Below are 25,275 nucleotides of genomic sequence, written 5' to 3'. Positions count from 1 at the left end.
GGAGAACTTTCTACACATAAGCTGTAAGGCCAAAAACCAACATTGAATGCCCATCACCTTTGATCCCTCAGGTCCCTCCTCCACTGCATTAAAACCGACATCATTATGTAAAGGATCTTACCGCGTGGGCTCAGGAACACTTCAGAAAACCCTTGTCAGTTAACACAGTTCTTCGCTACATCTACAAGTGCAAATTAAAACTCTACCATGCAAAGCGAAAGCAATACATCAACAACATCCAGAAACGCCACCGCCTTCTCTGGGCCTGAGCTCATTTGAAATGGACAGACCCAAAGTGGAAAAGTGTGTTGTGATCTGATGAGTCCACATTTCAAACTGTTTTTGGAAATCATGAACGTCGTGTCCTCCGGACAAAAGAGAAAGACCATCCAGATTGTTACCAGCGCAAAGTTCAAAAGCCAGCATCTGTGATGGTATGGGGATGTGTAAGTTGCCCATGCTATAGGCAACTTACACATCTGTGATGGCACCATCAATGGTGAAAGGTACATCCAGGTTTTGGAGCAACACATGCTGCCATCCAAGCAACGTCTTTTTCAGAAACGTCCCTGCTTATTTCAGCAAGACAATGCCAAGCCACATTCTGCATGTGTTAAAATACGATAACGGAGACCCCGGACTGTTGAACAACTAAAGTCATACATCAAACAGGAATGGGAAAGAATTCCATCTATAAAGCTTCAACAGTTAGTGTCCTCAGTTCCCAAATGCTTATTGAGTGTTGTTAGAAGGAAAGGTGATGGAACACAGTGGTAAACATACCAGTGTCCCAGCATTTTTGAAACGTGTTGCAGGCATCCATTTCAAAATGAGCAAATATTTGCACAAAAACAATAAAGTTTATCAGTTTGAACATTAAATATCTTGTCTTTGTGGTGTACGAGGTCTGTCCATAAAGTATCGTACCTTTTTATTTTTTCAAAAACTATATGGATTTCATTCATATGTTTTTACGTCAGACATGCTTGAACCCTCGTGCGCATGCGTGAGTTTTTCCACGCCTGTCGGTGACGTCATTCGCCTGTGAGCACGCCTTGTGGAAGGAGTGGTCCCGCCCCCTCGTCGGATTTTCATTGTCTGGAAATGGCGGAATGAAAAGGACTTTTTTTTCCATCAGAATTTTTTCAGAAGCTGTTAGAGACTGGCACCTACAAACCATTCTAAAAATTTATTTGGCTTTCAGTGAAAATTGTACGGGCTTCACAGAGAATAAGGACTTTAACTACAGCTTTAAGGACCCCTTTAAGGACGGTCGGAGCGCTGCGCTGCGAGCTGCGACGATGCGGCACAAACCACTGGATCATTTCTAAGCTGATGGCTCTGTGGATACGAGACCGTCGTGTGCTCTTTCTCTGGTTATCACAAGACCTGGACATCAGCCATTTTCCGGCAGATTTCACTTTTAACAAGAGATTTTGTCATGGAAAGCCGCGCGGAGGCTTCGCGCATCACGACCGATTCGCTGATGAAGCGAGACAAAGGAACACCTCCGTTTCGGAGTGTTAGAGGACAAGTTGGGACATGTCCAGCTCTCCACAAGTTCTTTTATACTCACTCGACTGGTAAGCACTGAAAGCCGAGATAGACATGTCCCAACTTGGTTTCTTGGTGCCAGTCTCTAACAGCTTCTGAAAAAATTCTGATGGAAAAAAAGTCCTTTTCATTCCGCCATTTCCAGACAATGAAAATCCGACGAGGGGGCGGGACCACTCCTTCCACAAGGTGTGCTCACAGGCGAATGACGTCACCGACAGGCGTGGAAAAACTCACGCATGCGCACGAGGGTTCAAGCATGTCTGACGTAAAAACATATGAATGAAATCCATATAGTTTTTAAAAAAATAAAAAGGACCGTTAATTTATGGACAGACCACGTATTCAATTGAATATAGGTTGAAGAGGATTTGCAGATCATTGTATTCTGTTTTTATTGACATTTTACACAACGTCGCAACTTCATTGGAATTGCAGTTGTATGCACGTTTACTTTACGAGTAGTAAACTTTCTAAGATTATATGACATTATTAGCTGCTTGCCTTAGCTTTGTCCACTGAATCGTTACAATGCACTCATTCTGAAAGACCTCTGTCAGTGTCTGGTAGCATGGACAAGGTCTTCATGGACATTGGTTCTAATTGTTTTTTCCACTTGTTGAGTGGCAAAAGACCTTGAGTGTTTTTGCCTTGCCCTGTGCAATTACATAGCATAGCCGATTAGGCCATGTGGCATTTGTGTTGTAAATCAATGTTATGTGATGATTAATTTTTCTCCCCTGAGTAAAACAACAAATCTCACAACTTCTAAAAATGGAGCCCAGGTAGAGAGATGCCAAATTTCCCCTTTAAAGCACACAACCCACACGTGGAACCTCAGTCTGAGGAACTGTTTTTAGACGGAGTCTCTATATCCTGTTTCCATTCAGTGGCTGCATACTTCTAAGGCTGCATCCCACAAAGATCTGGCCTCCAGAGGCTGAATCAACCATTGTGAAATGACACGGTCTTGCCCACGGGGCACTTTGCACTTGCATCATTAGCTGTTCCTGGCCCCTACTCACCATCACCTGGCAACCTGGACAGTTGCATGCAATTGCGTTGTGGGTATAACCCAAAATGTAGTACAACCCCTGGCAAAAATTATGGAATCACCGACCTCGGAGGATGTTCATTCAGTTGTTTAATTTTGTAGAAAAAAAGCAGATCACAGACATGACACAAAACTAAAGTCATTTCAAATGGCAACTTTCTGGCTTTAAGAAACACTATAAGAAATCAGGAAAAAAATTGTGGCAGTCAGTAACGGTTACTTTTTTAGACCAAGCAGAGGGAAAAAAAAATATGGACTCACTCAATTCTGAGGAAAAAATTATGGAATCACCCTGTAAATTTTCATCTCCAAAACTAATACCTGCATCAAATCAGATCTGCTCATCAGTCTGCATCTAAAAAGGAGTGATCACACCTTGGAGAGCTGTTGCACCAAGTGGACTGACATGAATCATGGCTCCAACACGAGAGATGTCAATTGAAACAAAGGAGAGGATTATCAAACTCTTAAAAGAGGGTAAATCATCACACAATGTTGCAAAAGATGTTGGTTGTTCACAGTCAGCTGTGTCTAAACTCTGGACCAAATACAAACACCATGGGAAGGTTGTTAAAGGCAAACATACTGGTAGACCAAGGAAGACATCAAAGCGTCAAGACAGAAAACTTAAAGTAATACGTATCAAAAATCGAAAATGCACAACAAAACAAATGAGGAACGAATGGGAGGAAACTGGAGTCAACGTCTGTGACCGAATTGTAAGAAACTGCCTAAAGGAAATGGGATTTACATACAGAAAAGCTAAACGAAAGCCATCATTAACACCTAAACAGAAAAAAACAAGGTTACAATGGGCTAAGGAAAAGCAATCGTGGACTGTGGATGAAAGTCATATTCAGTGATGAATCTCGAATCTGCATTGGGCAAGGTGATGATGCTGGAACTTTTGTTTGGTGCCGTTCCAATGACATTTATAAAGATGACTGCCTGAAGAGAACATGTAAATTTCCACAGTCATTGATGATATGGGGCTGCATGTCAGGTAAAGGCACTGGGGAGATGGCTGTCATTACATCATTAATAAATGCACAAGTTTACGTTGATATTTTGGACACTTTTCTTATCCCATCAATTGAAAGGACGTTTGGGGATGATGAAATCATTTTTCAAGATGATAATGCATCTTGCCATAGAGCAAAAACTGTGAAAACATTCCTTGCAAAAAGACACATAGGCTCAATGTCATGGCCTGCAAATAGTCCGGATCTTAATCCAATTGAAAATCTTTTGTGGAAGTTGAAGAAAATGGTCCATGACAAGGCTCCAACCTGCAAAGCTGATCTGGCAACAGCAATCAGAGAAAGTTGGAGCCAGATTGATGAAGAGTACTGTTTGTCACTCATTAAGTCCATGCCTCAGAGACTGCAAGCTGTTATAAAAGCCAGAGGTGGTGCAACAAAATACTAGTGATGTGTTGGAGCGTTCTTTTGTTTTTCATGAGTCCATAATTTTTTCCTCAGAATTGAGTGATTCCATATTTTTTCCCCCTCTGCTTGGTCTAAAAAAGTAACCGTTACTGGCTGCCACAATTTTTTTCCTGATTTCTTATAGTGTTTCTTAAAGCCAGAAAGTTGCCATTTGAAATGACTTTAGTTTTGTGTCATGTCTGTGATCTGCTTTTTTTCTACAAAATTAAACAACTGAATGAACATCCTCCGAGGCCGGTGATTCCATAATTTTTGCCAGGGGTTGTAATTGTTTGTCAGTACTTTACTGATAAACATTGTATATTTGCAGTTGTACATATGGAACTTGAAAGTGTTCCTTTCTCTCTCTCTCGCTCTGTTTTTTTAATTTATTTACCAATTGTTTTTGTCTTAGTGGGAAAATGTGCAGTGAGTGATGGGACTGTTTGGGCCATGAACGATACACCTGATGTATCCTTTATTTTTGAAGGAAAGAAGGATGCGTACATCGGCTACATTTCAGGCAGCCTTTGAAAAGGAACAGCCTAGTCATGCCACTTATGACGTATGTGGCCGATGGATGCAGACTTAGAAGTGTGCAACCCCTGAATTGGGACACAGCCATAGTGTTGGCCTGGAAACTGGCTTTGCAGATGATTCAGAGTCGGTAAAACAACAACTGACTGAGTAGAATACTCAGATCTTATTTATCTGTGGTGTTAATATATTAAGTCAAAACTTCAGCTGTTTGAATTGTCATAAGTTGAACAAATTAAACTGTTGTCCTGCTTGCATAATTTTAGTTAATTTCTTAGCTTCTAAACCTGTCTCCCCCACAAGAAACAGCAGTGTTTAAAACTGTGTGAGCCAGTACGCAGCCAGGTTTCATCTGAATTCAATTAATATTTAACTGCTTCCAATTATTTCCATGCTGAACTAGTTTGGAAAATCTTACAGAAATTAATTCCAACTCTAGCTTAGCATAAAAAAGCAACACATGAGAATTTTAGGACAGTGTTGGGAATGCTTATGCATTTTAATAGGCATAAACAACACCTACGTTAAAATAATGAGCACAAACATGTTAGAGATTTGAAATGTGGGAGGAACGTTACACATATATTAAATGCACCTGAGCTCTTAATTCACTCCACAAGCAATTATCCACATTCTATGGCTCTTTCACAGATCAGCATGTTCCAGATTAGTTTAACTATCCAAAGTAGAACGTGGTTTACTGTGAATACCGTATGGCACTAAACAATGGGAATGTTGGCTTTTTGTCCTTGGAGAGAAGCACTGAGACTTCTCCAATAAAGGGACCATTTAGTGATGTAACTAACACAAAATATTGGACGATTTATTAAGCTACACAGTTAAGAGAAGGGACTCTCAATGATAAGTCAAAGGACGCGCGCACAAACTGATATGATGGTTCGTTTTCTACGTGGATTGTCACAATAGTGTCAGTGAAAACACCCAAGAGTGCAAGTCTTCAAGTCGCGTTATGTTTTTGGTGAAGAAGCCAAACTTTGGCTTGATGAATGCGAAGTCAAACTAGACCAATCTGATAGCTGCTGCAGAATGTTCTCAAAGGAGAATGAGGAAAGTTCTCCTCAAGACTGAGAAAGGTTAAGGTCAACTGAGGTCTTAAGATGTATGACCAGACAGTCCCCAAAACTAGTTCCTACATAAAGTTGCACACAGTCTTTACAGTGATATCTGTCAAGTAAAACACCTCATGACCCATTGCATAGGGAAAAATGTGTAATAAAATAAGGCTGCACTGTTACATCGTCCACAGAGGCCTCAGATCCTGACTGGGATGTGTAACAGTGACAGCAAACTGGAGAGAAAACAGAGTGGAGGTAGAAGAAGGGAGCATAAATTCAAAAAGAGAGGAGGATGAGAAAAGAGACCAGATTCAGTGTTTGTTGTTAGTGTTCCAGTTTGTGGTGGTAAAGCTGGGTGACCGGAGGGGATGTGCTGAGTGAAGGCCCACACCAGCAGACAGAAGATTGCACCGGCTGAATTTCACACCTGCCACTGGGGACAAACATCACAACAGAGGAAATGCAGTTAACAATGGTGGAATCACAGTCACAGCCAGAGACAAAGATTTCAAGAAGAACCTTAGAGCAGAAACACCACATCGGTTTGACAGGAGGTCATTTCACACAGAAAAAAGATGTTACACTTGAAGGATGACTGAAACCAGTGCAAGATGTCTTCCCCCTGATTCTCTCCATCTATGCCCATAGCAGACGTAGAGATGGGTATCAAACTCTTTCACAATGCTCTATGTGACCAGATAGAATAAAGACTTTGGTTTGTCTGGTGTTTTTGCAATCAAAACCGAAACAAAGCACTACTAACCAGGATTTAGTGCCATTGAGTTTTCGTTTTCTTTCTGAGGAGTAACCAGACATCAAAACTAATCCTTTGGGTTTTGTTTTTAATCCAAATATTCAATTTCAGTCAAACTGATTTTAATCACAGGATTTTATGTGTGGCAAAACACTGGAAGGAGAGAAGGAGAAGGAATGTTGAACCCACACTGCTCACCTACTGAGTGCACATCACCATGTGTTAGTCAGACAGGACACAAGGGAAGAGCCCAAGTACGTACAGAATACTGCACAATACTAAACAACAGCACAGTTGGGCACAAATCATTTTCAGCTCTGGGACAGAAAGTGATCATTACAATGTGAACACTTTTACATAGTTTCACTAATTTTTGGCATTTCAAACCTCCTGGTCCCTTATTTATCATCAGTGTGTGCAAACAGCAACATGTGTAAACTGTGCATATGATCTTCTCAAGGCAAAGTGTGGGATTTCTCAACAACTACTTATGCTTTGAAATGTCATAAGGTACACAAACATCCAGCCATGTGTATGCACAACACCTTATGGTGGATAAAGTGGCCTTGCTGTCCAGGATGTGAGCAAATAATGATATGCCGGCATTGATTAATAAACAAGGAGGAGTACAGACATGACATTTATAGTATAACAGAGTATATCAATATTCTTGACATGTAGTCCACTATTTGTTTCTCCACAGTGCTGTGGACTGCACAAACGAAGGAAAAGAGTAGACTGTAAGGGAAGAAGGAGGCAATTTAGTTACACTATCACCCCCACGCTCCTGTACATCTGTGGTCACAGCAGATTATCAGTTTCCATCTTACCTGAGGGCGTATAGAACAGTGTGAAAAGCTAATGTGCATGTCTTTTGGTTAAAGCAGTCTGCTTCTCATGTGCATGTCCACAGGAGAGTAGAGGGGCACCATGTCATCCTGTTGCACACTTCTGTCACTTGTACATTTTTTTTCAAATGCAATAAGTGCCCTATTTTGCAGCACAAAAAAAAAAAAAAAAAAAATGTATCGGGGGAAGCATAATGTCAGACTTTTGTCTTGTCAGTAGCAGTCAAAGATCTGTGGAGGAGAATCAGATTCTGACATCTGATGCCTTGTATGGAAAGCTCCGACTGCTAACTTTAAGTGATGAGGACAGTACGTGTTTTTTCAATGTTGTGCTGCCGTCAGCTGCCGGCCGATAAGATGAAAAATAAGGCGATTAAAGTACTGTCTAAACACTTCAAAAGGAAAACTGCGTGCCGAAAAGTCTACTAAAGTAAACAATGAAGCCATATAAAATGGTCTTTCAATTGTGAAAACTTACAAAATAATGTTGAATAATGTTAAGATATTACGATTTATTTATAGGCAGCGGTTCGTCAGGCGGTAGATGGTGACTGAGCTGACTGCCGCTGCTTGAGAATTCTTTGAAAGTTATTGCAGCCTTAAAGGGGTTGGTGACAATATTCTGTGTGGTTTAGGGGGGTTCTTTATGTAAATGAGACCTCACAGGCAGAGCACAGAATGTGTGTTTTATCAAGGCTGGAACACATACAGGTGTGTGTACAACAACCTAAGCACATTTGGCAAATACTTTTTTCTGTGAATATTTTCTTATCAGTGTTTCTATGCAACATTGATAAATGATGGCCCAGAAGCCCTGAACTCCAAGATCCCTCAGCTCCCTACACTTTGATGACCAACCAAGTCTCACTGTGTGTTTACCAGCGTTAAAAATATCAACACAGTCAATCTAATTGGCCAGAAGAATAGAGGTAGAGTGAGTACAATCAGACGCTGTGCCAGAAACTCTCACACAACGTGGGTTCTAAGCAGAGTTCCTACATTGACTCCACTGAAAGTGAACTGATCCCAAGTGTGATAAAGACCCTCTCTGCAGTTACACAACATCCTGCCAGCATTAAACCACTGGATGTAGTTACAGAAAAGCAGGAATGTGTAGGATGCATGTTAGTGCGAGAAGGCTATGAAAGACAGGATGACATGCTGTACAGTCAGCACCGCTGGCATATGAAGTACCTCACATTTGGTTTTTTCAGACTGGGGCAGCGCTGCTGTGGAATTGGGGTTGGAAGGATGGGGGAAAAAACAAAAACATTAGTACTAATGAAATGACATTGTTTTACTGTGAAATGAAAGCTGTCGTTACAAAAAAATGACAGGATGAATGTTCTTTAGAAAAAAGCTGAACCCTCATTTAGATCTGAAAGACTCCACTTGTTTAACAGTGCAGATTCACGCATTAGGTTTGAAGAAAATAAAATAAAATACACAACAACAAAAATCCATGCCTGATAATGACTGGGGGTCCATCTTACACCTGATGCAAAGCAGCACACAGCCAAGTGTCACTGCTAATGTGTAGCTGAGATGGGTGTCATTTTCTTGCCCAGCACACAACTTCTTTCAAAATCAAGTATAATTCTTCAATTTAGTATTTTAATGTTTCCCATAATCCCCCTGCACTTCCCAGAATGCACCGCAGCGCCAGCAGAGTTCCGGCATCTCACAGTGCATGGAAACAATGGCTAGCAAGGATGTGGATGGCACTGATTCAGCAAGTTCACGAACGATTATGATGATGACACGTTCTCCCAAGTTGAGAGGGTTATCTAGAGGTGTAGCACCTGTGATGAACTTCTGCCGTGCACCGATGTTGTCTTGTTGTCCATACTTCACGAGATGTGTTTGCATTGTACCCTAAACCGTAACTCTGCTAAAACCGACCTCATATGTGGGTCAGGGACCGCGAGATGGCACGAGATTCACAACTGTGAAACACCAAATTTCCCTGAGGGAGTCTTGCCAAGGGATTAATAAAGTTCTATCTAATCTAATCTAATTATGCTCACTTGTACGCACATGACCGTGTCAGTCTCAAAATGAAGTGCAGTCAGGTGCAGTGCCTCAGCATTGCTACTGGTTTAAAGCCCCAGTCACACGGCACTAACGAAGGACACCGAAGCCAAAACAAAACAAGAAATCGGGACTTACGCTGACTTTTGGAGGCATCGTTTAACAGTCCTAAGCTTCGTTGCCGTAGCTGGCAGTTAGAATTTTCGAACTGTTGAAAAATTTGAACAAATCCCGATGACAACCTCAATTCGTCCATATTCCGTTTTGTTTTCTGTCTTGATGGTTCCTTATCGTTTGCATAGTTTCCGTAATGTCAGTGTTCCATCTGACTGTTGTCCAACTTCATCCAACCACCCAAGTCTGACGTCTTGCATGAACATTGATGATATCTGAACGGATCAGTAACCAAAGCTCTGACAAGCTGAACAGATCGCTGATGAATCGTCCATGTTTGGGACGAAAAGCAACGTTGTCATACAGAAACAATAGCTACTTTATGCTCGTTCCAGCCGTTTGTGGCTTGTCTGCATGTGCACACACGTTGTTGTTGTGAAGACAAACAACATCTCTCACCTGCTGTCAAGACAACCAAATCCTGCCCCTGAAAGTACTGTGGACATGATTAGAGCTGCGCTCGGTCCCAAACCCGCTGTTGTCACATCATCGTGAATGTTTCATTTTGATTTTGTTTAAAGCGTCAAGGTCGACGTTTGCTTCATGTTTCTTTTGCTAGTTTCGGTTTTGTTTAATTCCTTTTTGCGCTCTTGATTCGCAGATTTTTCGGTGATGGGAAATGTGCAGGATCATTCGTCCACTTTTTCTCGACAATTTGTGACATTTTTCCCCTTCATTCAGCTGTCACCGTGTGACTGGGCCCTAAAGTTGAACAGTCTTTCTGTTATTTATACAGCGACCTTGTACACTATCAGATGTACTATTGTTGAAAAAGTACTGTTATGCAACCTTCGGGAAATACGTTTGTGCTAGGTATGACAGATAATTGACTGAGGTGTGCCTGTAAGCTGTTGCAATAATTTTGCAAAAAACAGATTTGTTTATCATTCTTGTTCCTGATGTTATGCATCTTTATCCTTCTTAACTTCGGGTGATTTTCAATGTTATTTTGGAGCATAAGAACAAAATGTGTGGCTATTGCTTTAGAGCAATTACACACATAATAAAATAATACAAAAATCAATGTTTATTTTGATGTATAATACTCAAGTTTGTATTTGTCAGAAATATGCAGTGACCAGCTTGTTCTGGATAATGTCAGGCAGCTGAAACTTGAAATCTGTCATCGTTATATAATTTACAGAGAAGTTATGTTGTGATAAAACACCTTATATTGCATTAAATATGGCACATATAAACATATTTTGGGGTTAATTACTTTGTGTAGACCTGAAATAGACAGTGTAAGAAAGTTGGGATATATTGCTTGAACGCTTTCTGAAATGTCAAGTGTGAAAATTTGTGTTCCATTTGTCCAAAAATAACTGTAGTGTCCGTAGACAATGATATTACATAACAGAAATCTATGTACAATCAACGTACATCAATATTACAGCATTATTTCTGTGTTTTGTGTTGGCATTCATTTGTTACCATAGCATAGAAATACAGCAAATATTGCATAATAATAAATTTTAGAACAAACATATGGAGTTTCCATTCATCAGGTGTAGTGTCTGTAGACAATGTCACAATGGCTACTTAAAATACCTACAATGTCATGTATTTAATGAAATCAGTTTAATGTATATTTATCAGTGTTAAATGATAAATATAGCATCAGAGTTATATATTCTGCATAATCCTGCAGGGCAGCAAGGTCCCCCTGCTCAAGCCAGCATATGTCCAGGCCCATTTGAAGTTCACCAGTGACCATCTGGATGAGAAGGTCATGTGGTCAGATGAGACCAAAATAGAGCTTTTTGGAATCAACTCCACTTACCATGTTTAGAGGATGAGAACAACCCCAAGAAAACCATCCCAACCATGAAGCATGGGGGTGGAAACATCATACTCTGGGGGTGTTCTTCTGCAAAGGGGACAGGATGACTGCACCGTATTGAAGGGAGGATGGATGGGGTCATGTATTGCGAGATTTTGGCAAACAACTTCCTTCCCTCAGTAAGAGCATTGAAGATGGATCATGGCTGGGTCTTCCAGCTTGACAATGACCCCAAACACACAGCCAGGGCAACTAAGGAGGGGCTCCGTAAGAAGCATTTCAAGGTCCTGGAGTGGCCTGGCCAGTCTCCAGACCTGAACTCAATAGAAAATCTTTGGAGGGAGCTGAACCTCCAAACCTGAAAGATTTGGAGAAGATCTGTATGTAGGAGTGGGCCAAAATCCCTGCTGCAGTGTGTGCAAACCTGGTGAAAAACTACAGGAAACGTTTGACTTCTGTAATTGCAAACAAAGGCTACTGTACGAAATATTAACATTGATTTTCACAGGTGTTCAAATACTTATTTGCAGCAGTACCATACAAATAAATTATATATATATATATATATATATATATATATATATATAAAAATCATACATTGTGATTTCTGCATTTTTTTTTTTTTTAAGATTATGTCTCTCACAGTGGACATGCACCTAAGATAAAAAATTTCAGACCCCTCCATGATTTCTAAGTGGGAGAATTTGCAAAATTGCAGGGTGTTCAAATACTTATTTTCCTCACTGTACTACGTGTAGAAAGTTCTCCAGATTCTTTGATCTTCTGATTATATTGTGGACTGTACAACCCCTGGCAATAATTATGGAATCACCGGCCTCGGAGGATGTTCATTCAGTTGTTTGATTTTGTAGAAAAAAGCAGATCACAGACATGACACAAAACTAAAGTCATTTCAAATGGCAACTTTCTGGCTTTAAGAAACACTATAAGAAATCAAGAAAAAAAATTGTGGCAGTCAGTAACGGTTACTTTTTTAGACCAAGCAGAGGGAAAAAAATATGGACTCACTCAATTCTGAGGAAAAAAATATGGAATCACCCTGTAAATTTTCATCCCCAAAACTAACACCTGCATCAAATCAGATCTGCTCATTAGTCTGCATCTAAAAAGGAGTGATCACACCTTGGAGAGCTGTTGCACCAAGTGGACTGACATGAATCACGGCTCCAACACGAGAGATGTCAATTGAAACAAAGGAGAGGATTATCAAACTCTTAAAAGAGGGTAAATCATCACACAATGTTGCAAAAGATGGTTGTTCACAGTCAGCTGTGTCTAAACTCTGGACCAAATACAAACACCATGGGAAGGTTGTTAAAGGCAAACATACTGGTAGACCAAGGAAGACATCAAAGCGTCAAGACGGAAAACTTAAAGCAATATGTCTCAAAAATCGAAAATGCACAACAAACAAATGGGAGGAAAGTGGAGTCAACGTCTGTGACCGAACTGTAAGAAACTGCCTAAAGGAAATGGGATTTACATACAGAAAAGCTAAACGAAAGCCATCATTAACACCTAAACAGAAAAAAAAACAAGGTTACAATGGTCTAAGGAAAAGCAATCATGGACTGTGGATGACTGGATGAAAGTCATATTCAGTGATGAATCTCGAATTTGCATTGGGCAAGGTGATGATGCTGGAACTTTTGTTTGGTGCCGTTCCAATGAGATTTATAAAGATGACTGCGTGAAGAGAACATGTAAATTTCCACTGTCATTGATGATATGGGGCTGCATGTCAGGTAAAGGCACTGGGGAGATGGCTGTCATTACATCATCAATAAATGCACAAGTTTATGTTGATATTTTGGACACTTTTCTTATCCCATCAATTGAAAGGATGTTTGGGGATGATGAAATAATTTTTCAAGATGATAATACATCTTGCCATAGAGCAAAAACTGTGAAAACATTCCTTGCAAAAAGACACATAGGCTCAATGTCATGGCCTGCAAATAGTCCGGATCTTAATCCAACTGAAAATCTTTGGTGGAAGTTGAAGAAAATGGTCCATGACAAGGGTCCAACCTGCAAAGCTGATCTGGCAACAGCAATCAGAGAAAGTTGGAGCCAGAATGATGAAGAGTACTGTTTGTCACTCAGTAAGTCCATGCCTCAGAGACTGCAAGCTGTTATAAAAGCCAGAGGTGGTGCAACAAAATACTAGTGATGTGTTGGAGCGTTCTTTTTCATGATTCTATAATTTTTTCCTCAGAATTGAGTGATTCCATATTTTTTTCCCCTCTGCTTGGTCTAAAAAAGTAACCGTTACTGACTGCAACAATTTTTTTTCCTGATTTCTTATAGTGTTTCTTAAAGCCAGAAAGTTGCCATTTGAACTGACTTTAGTTTTGTGTCATGTCTGTGATCTGCTTTTTTCCTACAAAAATAAACAACTGAATGAACATCCTCCGAGGCCGGTGATTCCATAATTTTTGCCAGGGGTTGTAGATGATGGAATTCCTAAATTCCTTGCAACTGAACGTTGAAACACACACTCACACACTCGTCTTCAACTACTTAGTCCAATTAAGGGTCGCGGAGGGCTGGAGCCTATCCCAGCAGTCACAGAGTGTGAGGCGGGGTACACCCAGGACAGGACGCGAGTATGTCACAGGGCCACAAACAGACAAACATCGCACACCTACGGACAATTTAAAGATTCCAATCCACCTAACCCACTCTTTGGATGTGGGAGGAAACCGGAGCACCTGGAGGAAACCCACGCAAACACGGGGAGAACATGCAAACTCCACAGGCGGGAATTGAACCCATTACCTTCTTGCTGTGAGGCAACAGTGCTAACCACTAAGCCACCATGCTGCCCTGAACATTGAAACATTGTTCTTAAACTGTTGGACTATTTTTTTAAGCAGTTGTTCACAAAGTGGTGATCCTCACCCCATCTTTGCTTGTGAACGGCTGAGCCTTTTGGGGATGCTCCTTTTATACGTAATCATGGCACACTCAATCAGTGTCCTCAGTTCCCAAATGTTTATTGAGTGTTGTTAGAAGGAAAGGTGATGTAACACAGTGGTAAGCATACCACTGTCCCAGCTTTTTTGAAATGTGTTGCAGGCATCCTTTTCAAAATGAGCAAATATTTGCACAAAAACAATAAAGTTTATCAGTTTGAACATTAAATATCTTGTCTTTGTGGTGTATTCAATTGAATATAGGTTGAAGAGGATTTGCAAATCATTGTATTCTGTTTTTATTTACATTTTACAACATCCCAACTTCATTGGAATTGGCGTTGTATATGTTTAATTCTGTTTCAAACACTCTTATTATCGCATCACATGATTATAACAAGTTGGCAAAGTTGTAGCGTCCATAGGCTATATAATTACATTGTGTAGATGCATAAAAACTGTATGTAATCATGTTAAAAGTATTAATCGATTCTACATACAAATCACTATATATCAATGCAAACTGATTAAGTTCATAGCTAAGGAAACAAAGTAGTCATGAATGTTCAGCTGACACGTTGTAAATGACTTGATTGGAAAATCGAACATGTTTGTGTGGAAATATCTCAAAGACTTTCAGTACTTAAGCTTTTGGATGTGCTTATTGATTAATTGCATGCCAATTTCTTTTGAAAATAAAGATATTATTGACAAATGTTGCATTTGAATGTATTCACTTTCATGTGTAGTGTCCGTAGACAACGAAAAAAGCACCTGCTTCATCACTAATTTGTGATCACATAGAAAAAAAATCTGTTGCACCTTGTGCTCTGAAATTTTGCAATCTCATTCCCAAGATAGCAGACTATCATTTCATCACAAAGTTAGTGCTCTAAAGTGGTATTATGAAATTGACCTGGTTGCACCAAACATGGTACACCTGATAGTGTACAAGGTGAGTGCAATATTCAGATATGCCTAAGATAAGCAGGCTCATGACACATGCACACTCCGCTTCTACACAAAGGGCTGTGCATTAGTTCACCTACAACAAAGGTGAACTGAAAATAGAAAAGGTAAATAATAATGGAAAAACACAAAACTTTCAGTATGATTTGTAACATATTTTTGTAGCCTGCTTTTCTTCCTCTCTGGGTTCACAGACAGGGAGCAAACGGTAAATGGACTCCATTTATATAGCACTTTTCCATCTGCATCAGATGCTCGAAGCGCTTTACAATAATGCCTCACATTCACCACAATGTCAGGGTGCCCAAGGGCCCTTAGTGACTTTCCGATCAGGCTTGGATTTGAACCAGGGATCCTCTGGTCTCAAGCCCAATGCATAACCACTAGACCATCACTTCCCCTAGAGCAAGAGGTGTTGCAGGAACAGAAGTAATGCTCAGGGAATGGATGGAACTTTTCCCAAGCAAGAACACCTACTTCTGAGTTTGTCATCAAAACCACATAAAAAACCCACATGAATATTTCACGCCTATGTAACAAAAAATAAATAAATAAATAATAATAATAATAAAAATAAATAAATGAAATGCAGATTTAGCAGGCTAGCGCAATAAATAAATATACCCAGTTTGTATTGGAGAGAGTTTGAAGTAAATTGATCCCAAAGATAGATTTTTTTTTATTTGTGTGAAATAACTTTAATAACATCAATTGACAACGAAGTCTGTCAAAAACATGATATAATGAGATCAAAGTCTTGTGTTAGTGTTTCCATATAAACATGATTAAAAAAAAGTCTGGTCAGTGTTTTGGCTCGAACCAGCCCCATTTGAATTTATTCCTGAAGAACATATAAATTGTTTCCCTGCAGCAGAACAACGTTTCCATCCATTTGTTTTGTAGTTTCAACACAATGTGGAGTTCAACGGCAAAATCTGTAACAGTGTCTCTCACTGGCTGCTGTGCTGATGAGCAGCGGCATGTTATATTTATTTTTCAGTCTCTGATCAGGACATGAAAACGTGAGACTTAACATCCACTGTGGTGTCTCTTCAGAGACATTTCCAAACGATTTAACAATTAAACATCCACTGTGGTGTCTCTTCAGAGACATTTCCAAACGATTTAACAATTATGAACATCATGAAATCAGACCACAGACTAAATCCGACATGTGGACGGAAAAAAAAAAAAAAGAAAAACGGAAACATTTGCCACGGAAGTAAAAACCTGGATTTCCAGGAATTCCCAAAAAACTCCCATCACTGTGATACCCTGATTTACTTTACATTATGCTAAAAATACCCCCTCTTGATATATATAACCACTTTACACCCTGCGCCCTCCAGTGCTTTGCAGTCAGATCATAAACCATGTAAATATCAAAATAGAGTAGGAAGCGCAAATGTTTAAATATTAGTCTGTCTGATCGTATTTGAGCTGATATTTGTGGAGTATATATTTCCTACGACGTTGTGTGTTTGTGCATAAGTGTGTTACTTTGTACCCAGTTTCATCAGGCATGTCCTGATCGGCCTCTGGAGCAGACGGCTCCACGTCTGCGCTGCTGTCGCTGCCCTGAGCGGACAGACCACACGGAGACTCTGGACTCAAACACTCTCCACTGGAACAAAAGGAAACACATTATGATTCTTCTCATTAACGTCTGCTTTTCTGACACCAAAACTCAAGGCAATTACAACTTGGCCCTCTGATCTGTTTTTTTTTTTTTTTTTTTTTTTTTTTTTTTTTTTAAGATCAGGGGTAGAGGTCAGCAGTCATTCCTGCAGGTCAGCACCACTGTCCATGTCAGACTGGCAAATATCAGGCAATGCAGTAGCAGAGGAGAAAATAACAACAACAACAAAGAATGCTTAAAATTGCAAAACTGACAGCAGCAAGTGCTGGTGCAAATACAGAGGTGGGTCTGGCTGAAGGTGAGACTGCCATCAGCTGACACAAGACAAACAGGCCAGGGCAGTACCACTGTAAAGGGTATGATGTTTGCTTAGCAAAAATCCTGCTTTCTGCAGATAAGTAGATGATGTGGCCAGTGAATTCTGGGCTAGTTGAGAACCCCAAACTCTGGCAAAACAAAGACCCAGATTGCAAAACCCCAGGAAGATAAATAAATAAATATCTAAGAACAATGATTCTTCTCTAAAGCTCACTTTCAAAGAAAGCTCCAAGATGTGGAGATGCGTACATAGACATTAAATTATTCACTCACTCACTCATTCTCACGCACAAACTTATGAATAACCGTGAGCTCTGACATACTTGAGTTGAGCTGATGAGGAAGAAATCTGCTACTTGGGTTTTGCTCTTCTGTTTGTGGCTTCATATCTCGCATTTTTGTGCTAAGATTTGTCATTCTTGAGGTGGCACCTCACTGAAAACCAGCTGTACATCGTTGATTAAGTAGGGCTCCAGCAATGACCCAAGCCCACAGTCTCCTGACAAATCTAGGTATGAAAGTGATGAAAAACAAAAAAGCTGAAACCCAGAATTATACCCCCTCCTAGTATTCTGCCCTTACGAGGATGTAGCAGTTTTCTAGCTTCACAGATAGTTCTGGAGGAAATCACTGAAGAAATTAACAAATTGAAAATATGGTCTGACCGAAACAAATTGTCATAAACTTAAATAAAACAAAACTAATGTTATTTGGGAACTGCAGAAGGAATACAAGTACAAATACAGATTGATGGGGTGCAGACTGAAAGGGTTAATGAAAATAAATACATCTATCAACTGTTTCAGAAGACCATAACAGGTCAGTTTAACATAAAGAAAAGGTAAATATTACTCACAGACATATGCTCTTTAGGGTTTTAGCAGGAAAAATTAAGATAAAGCAAAATAAAACAACAGCTTTGTTTCAAAGGCCCGAAGCTGCCCAAAACCTGCCTGATTGAAAAGCACAACACTTAATGCTTCCTACTGAACAATACTGATCTAAAAATTGACCCAAGCAACTGGCAAAAAAGTGGAAATCCACCAAAAAGTGGACATTTGAACCCTGGATACACGAATAAATAACACGTGTGTCAATATGACGTATGCATATGTGCATGTATGCATCTTCTGACCTGATATGTTTCTCCAGTAGCAGGATGGCCTGGTCCCTTTCTTCCAATTTTCTTTTTAGGGATGCAATCTCCTTCTGTTTCTCCAGCAACTCCTTCTGGAGACGGTAGTTGCTCTCCTCTAAGGTCTCACAGAATGCCTGGTGAAGGTGAGGCCATAAAACAGAGTTGTTGACAATGGAAAACAAACAATAAATGAAAGATCACTCATAAATGGCCAGAATTTTAATTATTTTGCCTTCAGTAAATATATAGTATTATCAAAAGATCCAGGAATCCCTTGAAGGATAAGGCCAAAAAGTATGACTGACTGATTAAAAGCTACAGCATAATTTTTCCAAAGTATTATATAACAAACTGAGGTCTTGTGTTTTGGCGTTGTGTGGCCTCCAAGTTGGTCATGCAAAGTTTGTTGCTTTAGGGTTTTCCTAAATCAAAAAACGGGGGGCTGCACCCTCTTGTGGTCAACATATGTACCACTATTAACATGCTGATTTTCCATTGGATGCTATACTGGAAGCTTGTCTGGCCCTACTGTGGCCACCTGGCTGCCCTTCAGACAAGTATCCCCTTCACCTGCTCGGTTTGGTTTGATTTTTCTTCTTTGTCCCAGTCTTTGGTTTTACATCTACGAGACATACTTTTTCAAGATTTGAAATTTTAGCTACAGTTTGTCAGACAGCGCATGGGAGACCTGACCTTAGACTACATTTTTTGTTTTACTTATCTTGCAGTCAGGTCTCCTATGACAACATCATGTGGCCAATTATTTAATGCAAAGCATAACACTCAAAGCAAAGCATCAGGGTAAAATGAAAGCAAAACAAAAAGGGAAGGAGGGAATTTGATTTTAAACCTTGATGAAAGTTTATTGTACTCCTCAAAAAATTTTGTTAAGGAGATGGCATAAGATGCAATGTAACCATTAATCTCTTGTTCCAACTTTTCTAGAATGTGTTACAGACATCAGATTTTAGTTGCACTTACCCGACTTTCCTCCAGACTATCAAAGGGCCCAGGTGGGTCATCCAGACACAGGAAGTCTCTCACCACTATGCTGCCAAAGAGGAAGAAGAGTGCATTGCATGTTGAGCATGTGTGTGAATTCAGAGTAGAGAAGCTTGAATATTCGACTGGACTGGGTTGCTTGACGCAAGGACATTTCGCAGAAGCTTCCTTAGCTAGAATTCTTGCTCTGGTAGTCTGACTTATGTCTTGACTCTTGTAGAGAAGAATAAACAGAAGCCACAAAAGCTGGAGTTTTAAACCTAACCAGACCCCTCCTACCGAGAGGCCGACTGCTATAGGCTAGTGACTAAACAATAGCTCTAATTAGCACCTATTGTGCTCTAGTTAGCACCCTCCTAATGACAGGGCAGCTGTCCCTCCTAATGATGGGACGGACCCTCTCCTGATGGCTCCCTTGACGACTCTGCTGATGACATGAATGACTCATTATCATGAACAAAAGACTGAAACTGCTTTGACCAGAGTACCCCATTGTAAACAGGGGAAAAAGTGTGTCTGAGACCCCCTCCCCGGTTAAGGCTGGGTTTCAACTGTTTCACATAGAATGCCTCCTTGACCCCTCTCTCAAACCATTTCTTCTCTCTGGCTAAGATTTTAACTTCCTTGTCCTCAAATGTGTGGTTAGTGTCTTTCAGGTGGAGATGAACTGCAGATTGATGTCCATTTGCACCCTCTCTGCGGTGCTGGTATAGCCTTTTGTGTAAAGGTTGCTTAGTCTCACCTATGTAGTGTTCATTACAGTTTTCCTGACATCTGATAGAATACACTACATTGCTCTGTTTGTAACTAGGGATCCTGTCCTTAGGGTGAACTAATTTCTGTCTCAAGGTGTTAACCAGTTTAAAGTAAACTGGGATTTTGTGCTGTCTGAAGATCCTCTGTAGTTTTTCCCCTACTCCTCCTAAATAAGGGAGAGACACTCTTCTTCTTGTCTCCGTCTCCTGTCTATCTGGTCTCTTTGTTTTCTGGGACTTCTGCACTTTGTCCAGGGACCATCGTGGGTACCCACATACTGTGAGGGCTTTCCGTACAAGTTGTTGTTCTTTAGCCCTTCCCTCTGCAGTTGTGGGCACCTGTAGGGCTCTGTGTTGAAGAGTCCTGATCACTCCAAGCTTGTGTTCAAGGGGGTGGTTTGAGCCAAAGAGCAGATATTGGTCAGTGTGAGTGGGTTTTCTGTAAACCCCTGTCTGGAGCTGCCTGTTCTCTCCAATCGTAACATCACAGTCCAAGAAGGCTAAATGGTTGTTTCTGGCATCCTCACATGTGAACTTGATATTGGAATCCACCAAGTTGATGTGTTCTGTAAAGTCCTCAACCTCCTGTTGCTTGATTTTAACCCAAGTGTCGATGACATATCTGTCATCGACATACCAGCTGTTGTAACAAGTGCAGAATGTGGCTTGACATTGTCTTGCTGAAATTAGCAGGGACGTCCCTGAAAAAGACATTGCTTGGATGGCACCATGTGTTGCTCCAAAACCTGGATGTACCTTTCAACACTGATGGTGCCATCACAGATGTGTAAGTTGCCCATGCCGTGGGCACTAACACACCCCCATACCATCACAGATGCTGGCTTTTGAACTTTGCGCTGGTAACAATCTGGATGGTCTTTCTCTTTTGTCCGGAGGACACGACGTTCATGATTTCCAAAAAACAATTTGAAATGTGGACTCATCAGATCACAACACACTTTTCCACTTTGGGTCTGTCCATTTCAAATGAGCTCGGGCCCAGAGAAGGCGGCAACGTTTCTGGATGTTGTTGATGTATGGCTTTTGCTTTGCATGGTAGAGTTTTAACTTGCACTTGTAGATGTAGCGATGAACTGTGTTAACTGACAATGGTTTTCTGAAGTGTTCCTGAACCCACGAGGTAAGATCCTTTACACAATGATGTCGGTTTTTAATGAAGTACTGCCTGAGGGATCGAAGGTCACGGGCATTCAATGTTGGTTTTCGGCCTTGCCACTTACGTGTAGAAAGTTCTCCAGATTCTCTGAATCTTCTGATTATATTATGGACTGTCGATGATGCGATCCTTAAATTCCTTGCAATTGAACATTGAGAAACATTGTCCTTAAACTGTTGGACTACTTTTCCACGCATTTGTTTACAACGTGGTGATCCTGGCCCCAATTTTGCCTGTGAACGGCTGAGCTTTTTGGGGATGCTCCTTTTATACCCAATCATGACACTCACCTGTTTCCAAACAGGTGTTCTTTGAGCATTCATCAGCTTTCCCAGTCTTTTGTTGCCCCGTCCCAACTTTTTTGAAATGTGTTGCAGGCATCCATTTCAAAATGAGCAAATATTTGCACAAAAACAATAAAGTTTACCAGTGTGAACATTAAATATATTTTCTTTGTGGTGTATTCAATTGAATACAGGCTGAAGAGGATTTGCAAATTATTGTAATCTGTTTTTATTTACATTTTACACAACGTCCCAACTTCATTGGTATTGGGGTTGTAAATAAAAGGTTAAAGCGTTGGGTTTGAGACCAGAGGATCCTCGGTTCAAATCCCAGCCTGACCGAAAAATCACCAAGGGCCGCTGGGCAAGGTCCTTAATCCCCTAGTTGCTCCCGGTGTGTAGTACCTTGTATGGCAGCACCCTAACATCGGGGTGAATGCGAGGCATTACTTGTAACGTGCTTTGAGCATCTGATGCAGATGGAAAAGTGCTATATAAATACAGTCCATTTAAGATCCGTGAGCAGAAATATGGTTTCATGCCAAAAAAAAGAGCACTACGATACAATATTTGCTCTGAGAGTCCTGATGGAGAAGTATAGAGAAGGTCAGAAGGAGCTACACTGTGTGTTTGTGGATTTAGATAAAGCTTACAGGGTGCCAAGAGACGGGTTGCGGCATTGTATGAGGAAGTCTGAAGTGGTAAAGAAGTATGAGGGTAGCGCAGGATATGTACAAGGACAGTGCTACTGCTGCTACGAATTTCCCATTGGACATCTGTCTCGAACGGACAGATTCCTTGGCTCTTTACTGTTTAATACAAGGTTGCAATAATTTCTTTTATTTCAGTTACCTGTGCATTAATTTTGTTTGTCTTTAAGTACAGCAGCTACAAATTTCATCTCATTACTTTACTCTTGTGTGACTCTTAGGAGTGGTTAAGTTAGCTAATCACTAGCACTTAGCTTATGCCAACTGTCGCTACACAGTTAGTCTTCTCTCAATGCACAAAAAGCTTTAACTAACTTGCGCAATGCTGTCAGAAAGGGTGTCAGATAGCACACCTGGTGCACTCAAGTTGGCGCAGCCGCATTTGCAGAGTGAGCTGGACATTGAACAAGTCTCACTGTTGCCATGTTTGTGAAGACTTGTGTATTCCTGAAAAAAGAAGTATGTATGCTTTTTTATTTGACTAAATGTCCAAAGTTCTTTATTATTTTAATCAAGAAATTATCTAATCTGAAACAACAACAGATAAGTTATGGTTTTAATTTACAGACGAAAAATAAAAAACAAAATGATCCGCACAGCCACAGCGGTCCAACACAAAAAGAGGCTCCATTTAACAAAAAACAAATGTGACGTTTCGGGCATCAGCCCTTCATCAGACAACCTGCTCAATGTGGCACACCTGTTGCAGGAGTAATCCTCCTCTGTCAGCTTAATATAGGCAGGAGTCAAAAAAACGTCTCTTTTTGTGTTAGAGCACTGTGGCTGTGTGGATCATTTTGGTTTTTATTTTTGGTATGCTTTTTTGGTCCTGCACGCCTTTTTATGTGTTTTGGATGTGCATGTCTTTGTTGTATTGTTTTAATTTACAGACAAACATCAAAGATTTCTAAAGATTTTTTTTTTTACTTCAAACTACACTAATTACAAGTTGTCTAATGTAAGAAACACTTTTTAACCTCAAAATGTACAGAAATCAGAAATGAATCTTGAGATATTAAAAAAGCATTTGTAAGAATTTTCTTTAGAAAATTCTGGTGTATAAATTAGCAGTTGTGATGCTCCTCTTACACACATTGATGCACTGTTGCCTTCCATGTTTTGGGCTGATGCCTTGTTTCTACTGGACAGTGGAGCATCATACAAACCCAGTTTTTGTGCAACACGCCGTTTGAGCAAAGCTTCTCATTGAAAATAACAGATTTTACAGTAATGCACGGCACATTTGTGCGCTTGGTGTGAAAGGTCCTTTACACAGCAGTGTCCATACGTTAGAACAGCTCCTTAGTTCAGCGGATTTAGACCTAACGGGGACTCCAGACAAACTTAATGTTGGGGTGGCTAGCGCGGCTGTTAGCACTAGCTTAGTTCAGACGGCTTTCAGACTGTTGCTAGTTAGGGATGTGAATCTCATCACTGACAATGATTTGATACGCATCTCGATACACCAGTGACACGATACATCTTGCGATACATGACGATACGATGCAATACGATTCACCCCTGTTCCCGATTCGATGCGATTTGATATGTATTTGAAGGTGATTCGATTTGGTGCAGTACGGTGCCATTCAACATGATGCAAAAAAATTATATTATTATAATTATATATTAATACCAAAAATTTAAATAGAAAATAAGAAACTGCAAATCAATATGGTACTATCATATTCTTCTTCTGATTCTACTATAGGCAGAGGACTTGTTTTACTCCTTATAAGCAACAAATTTACCAGATTCAACATTATGTAACAGGAATCGGTTTCCTTTCCTCAGATTTGGAACCTGTTTAATCACACTGTCAGAACTTAAACAGTACAGTAAACAATAAGACCATTATTCATTCCACAGAGCTGGGCCACGATAGGAGAAAGCTCTGTGACCGGCAAACTTTTTATTCACCCTGGGAACACACAGAAGTCCTGCACCCTGAGAACGCAGGGCCCAAGCTGGTAGATAGGGGCTTACCAGGTCAGCCAGATAGGGAGGTGCAAGTCCATGAACAATTTTATAAACTAATAACAGTACTTTAAAATCTGATCTTGCAGCAACTGGAAGCCAGTGCAGGGATGCCAAAACGGGCAGAACGTGGTCAAACTTTCTGCTTTATGTCAAAAGTCTGGCAGCAGCGTTTTGAACCAGTTGAAGACCCCTAATCCTGGACTGCGGTAAGCCAGAAAACAGAGCATTACAATAGTCCAATCTAGAAGAGACAAATGCATGAATCAAAGTCTCTGCATCAGCCATAGACAGGATGGGACGAATCTTCACTATATTTCGCAAGTGGAAGAAAGCAGTGCTCATAATGTCTCTAATGTGGAGGTCAAAGGACAACGTAGGATCAAAAATTACTCCAAGGTTCCTCACTTTATCCGTATGATGTATAACACACAAACCTAAGCTAAGTGCTATCTGATCAAATTGATGCCGATACCTCACTGGACCAAGAACCATAATTTCAGTCTTATCAGAATTTAAAAGTAGGAAGTTACTAGACATCCAACTTCTTACTAATGCAAGGCAATCTTCCAAAGATTTTATGTCAATGAGGTTACCATCAGTTATTGGCATGTACAACTGAGTGTCATCAGCATAGCAATGAAAGGGAATCCCAAAGCGCAGCAGTATATTCCCAAGGGGTGCTACATAAAGGGAAAAAAGCAGGGGGCCTAAAACGGATCCCTGCGGAACCCCAAACTTCATGTCCCTACGATCAGAGGAGGTGCCATTACACAATACACAGTAAGAACGACTGGACAGGTATGACGTCAACCATGCAAGAGCAGTTCTAGTAATCCCAAAGTGATTCTCCAGCCTACTGAGTAAAATATGATGATCCACAGTATCAAACGCAGCATCGATCTTTTTAAAAAAGCCAAAGTATTTCCAGACGCCTGATTTAAATGTTCTAGGTGCATCAAAACTTTCCTCTGAGTGCTTGCCGCTGTTGTCGCGGGTCTCCGTGTTTGTTAAAACTGTACTTTCAGGCTTCCGTCCGTGATAGATTCAAGGTGCATCGAAAAAAAAATGATGCAAGCAGGCAGCGAGCGATCCATCCGTGATTCAACCCATCAAATGAAACGATGCA

At 40.5% G+C, this 25,275-nt stretch overlaps 1 protein-coding gene across 1 annotated transcript in view; it reads right to left on the bottom strand.

Annotated features, from left to right (window-relative positions):
- Positions 1-5,482: 5,482 nt before the first annotated feature.
- Positions 5,483-25,275, bottom strand: part of snx16 (sorting nexin 16) — a 36,659-nt gene continuing 16,866 nt past the window's right edge. The window contains exons 4-7 of the mRNA XM_034167512.1: positions 19,223-19,292; positions 18,239-18,375; positions 16,654-16,770; positions 5,483-6,081 (exon numbers count right to left, since the gene is read on the bottom strand). Coding sequence (XP_034023403.1) covers positions 5,973-6,081; positions 16,654-16,770; positions 18,239-18,375; positions 19,223-19,292 — 433 coding nt within the window. The 3' untranslated portion in view covers positions 5,483-5,972. The remainder of the gene's footprint in view (positions 6,082-16,653; positions 16,771-18,238; positions 18,376-19,222; positions 19,293-25,275) is intronic.

Source organism: Thalassophryne amazonica, chromosome 1, assembly GCF_902500255.1.
Source record: "Thalassophryne amazonica chromosome 1, fThaAma1.1, whole genome shotgun sequence".
NCBI classification, from domain to species: Eukaryota; Metazoa; Chordata; class Actinopteri; order Batrachoidiformes; family Batrachoididae; genus Thalassophryne; species Thalassophryne amazonica.
This window is presented reverse-complemented; position numbering and strand designations above follow the sequence as displayed.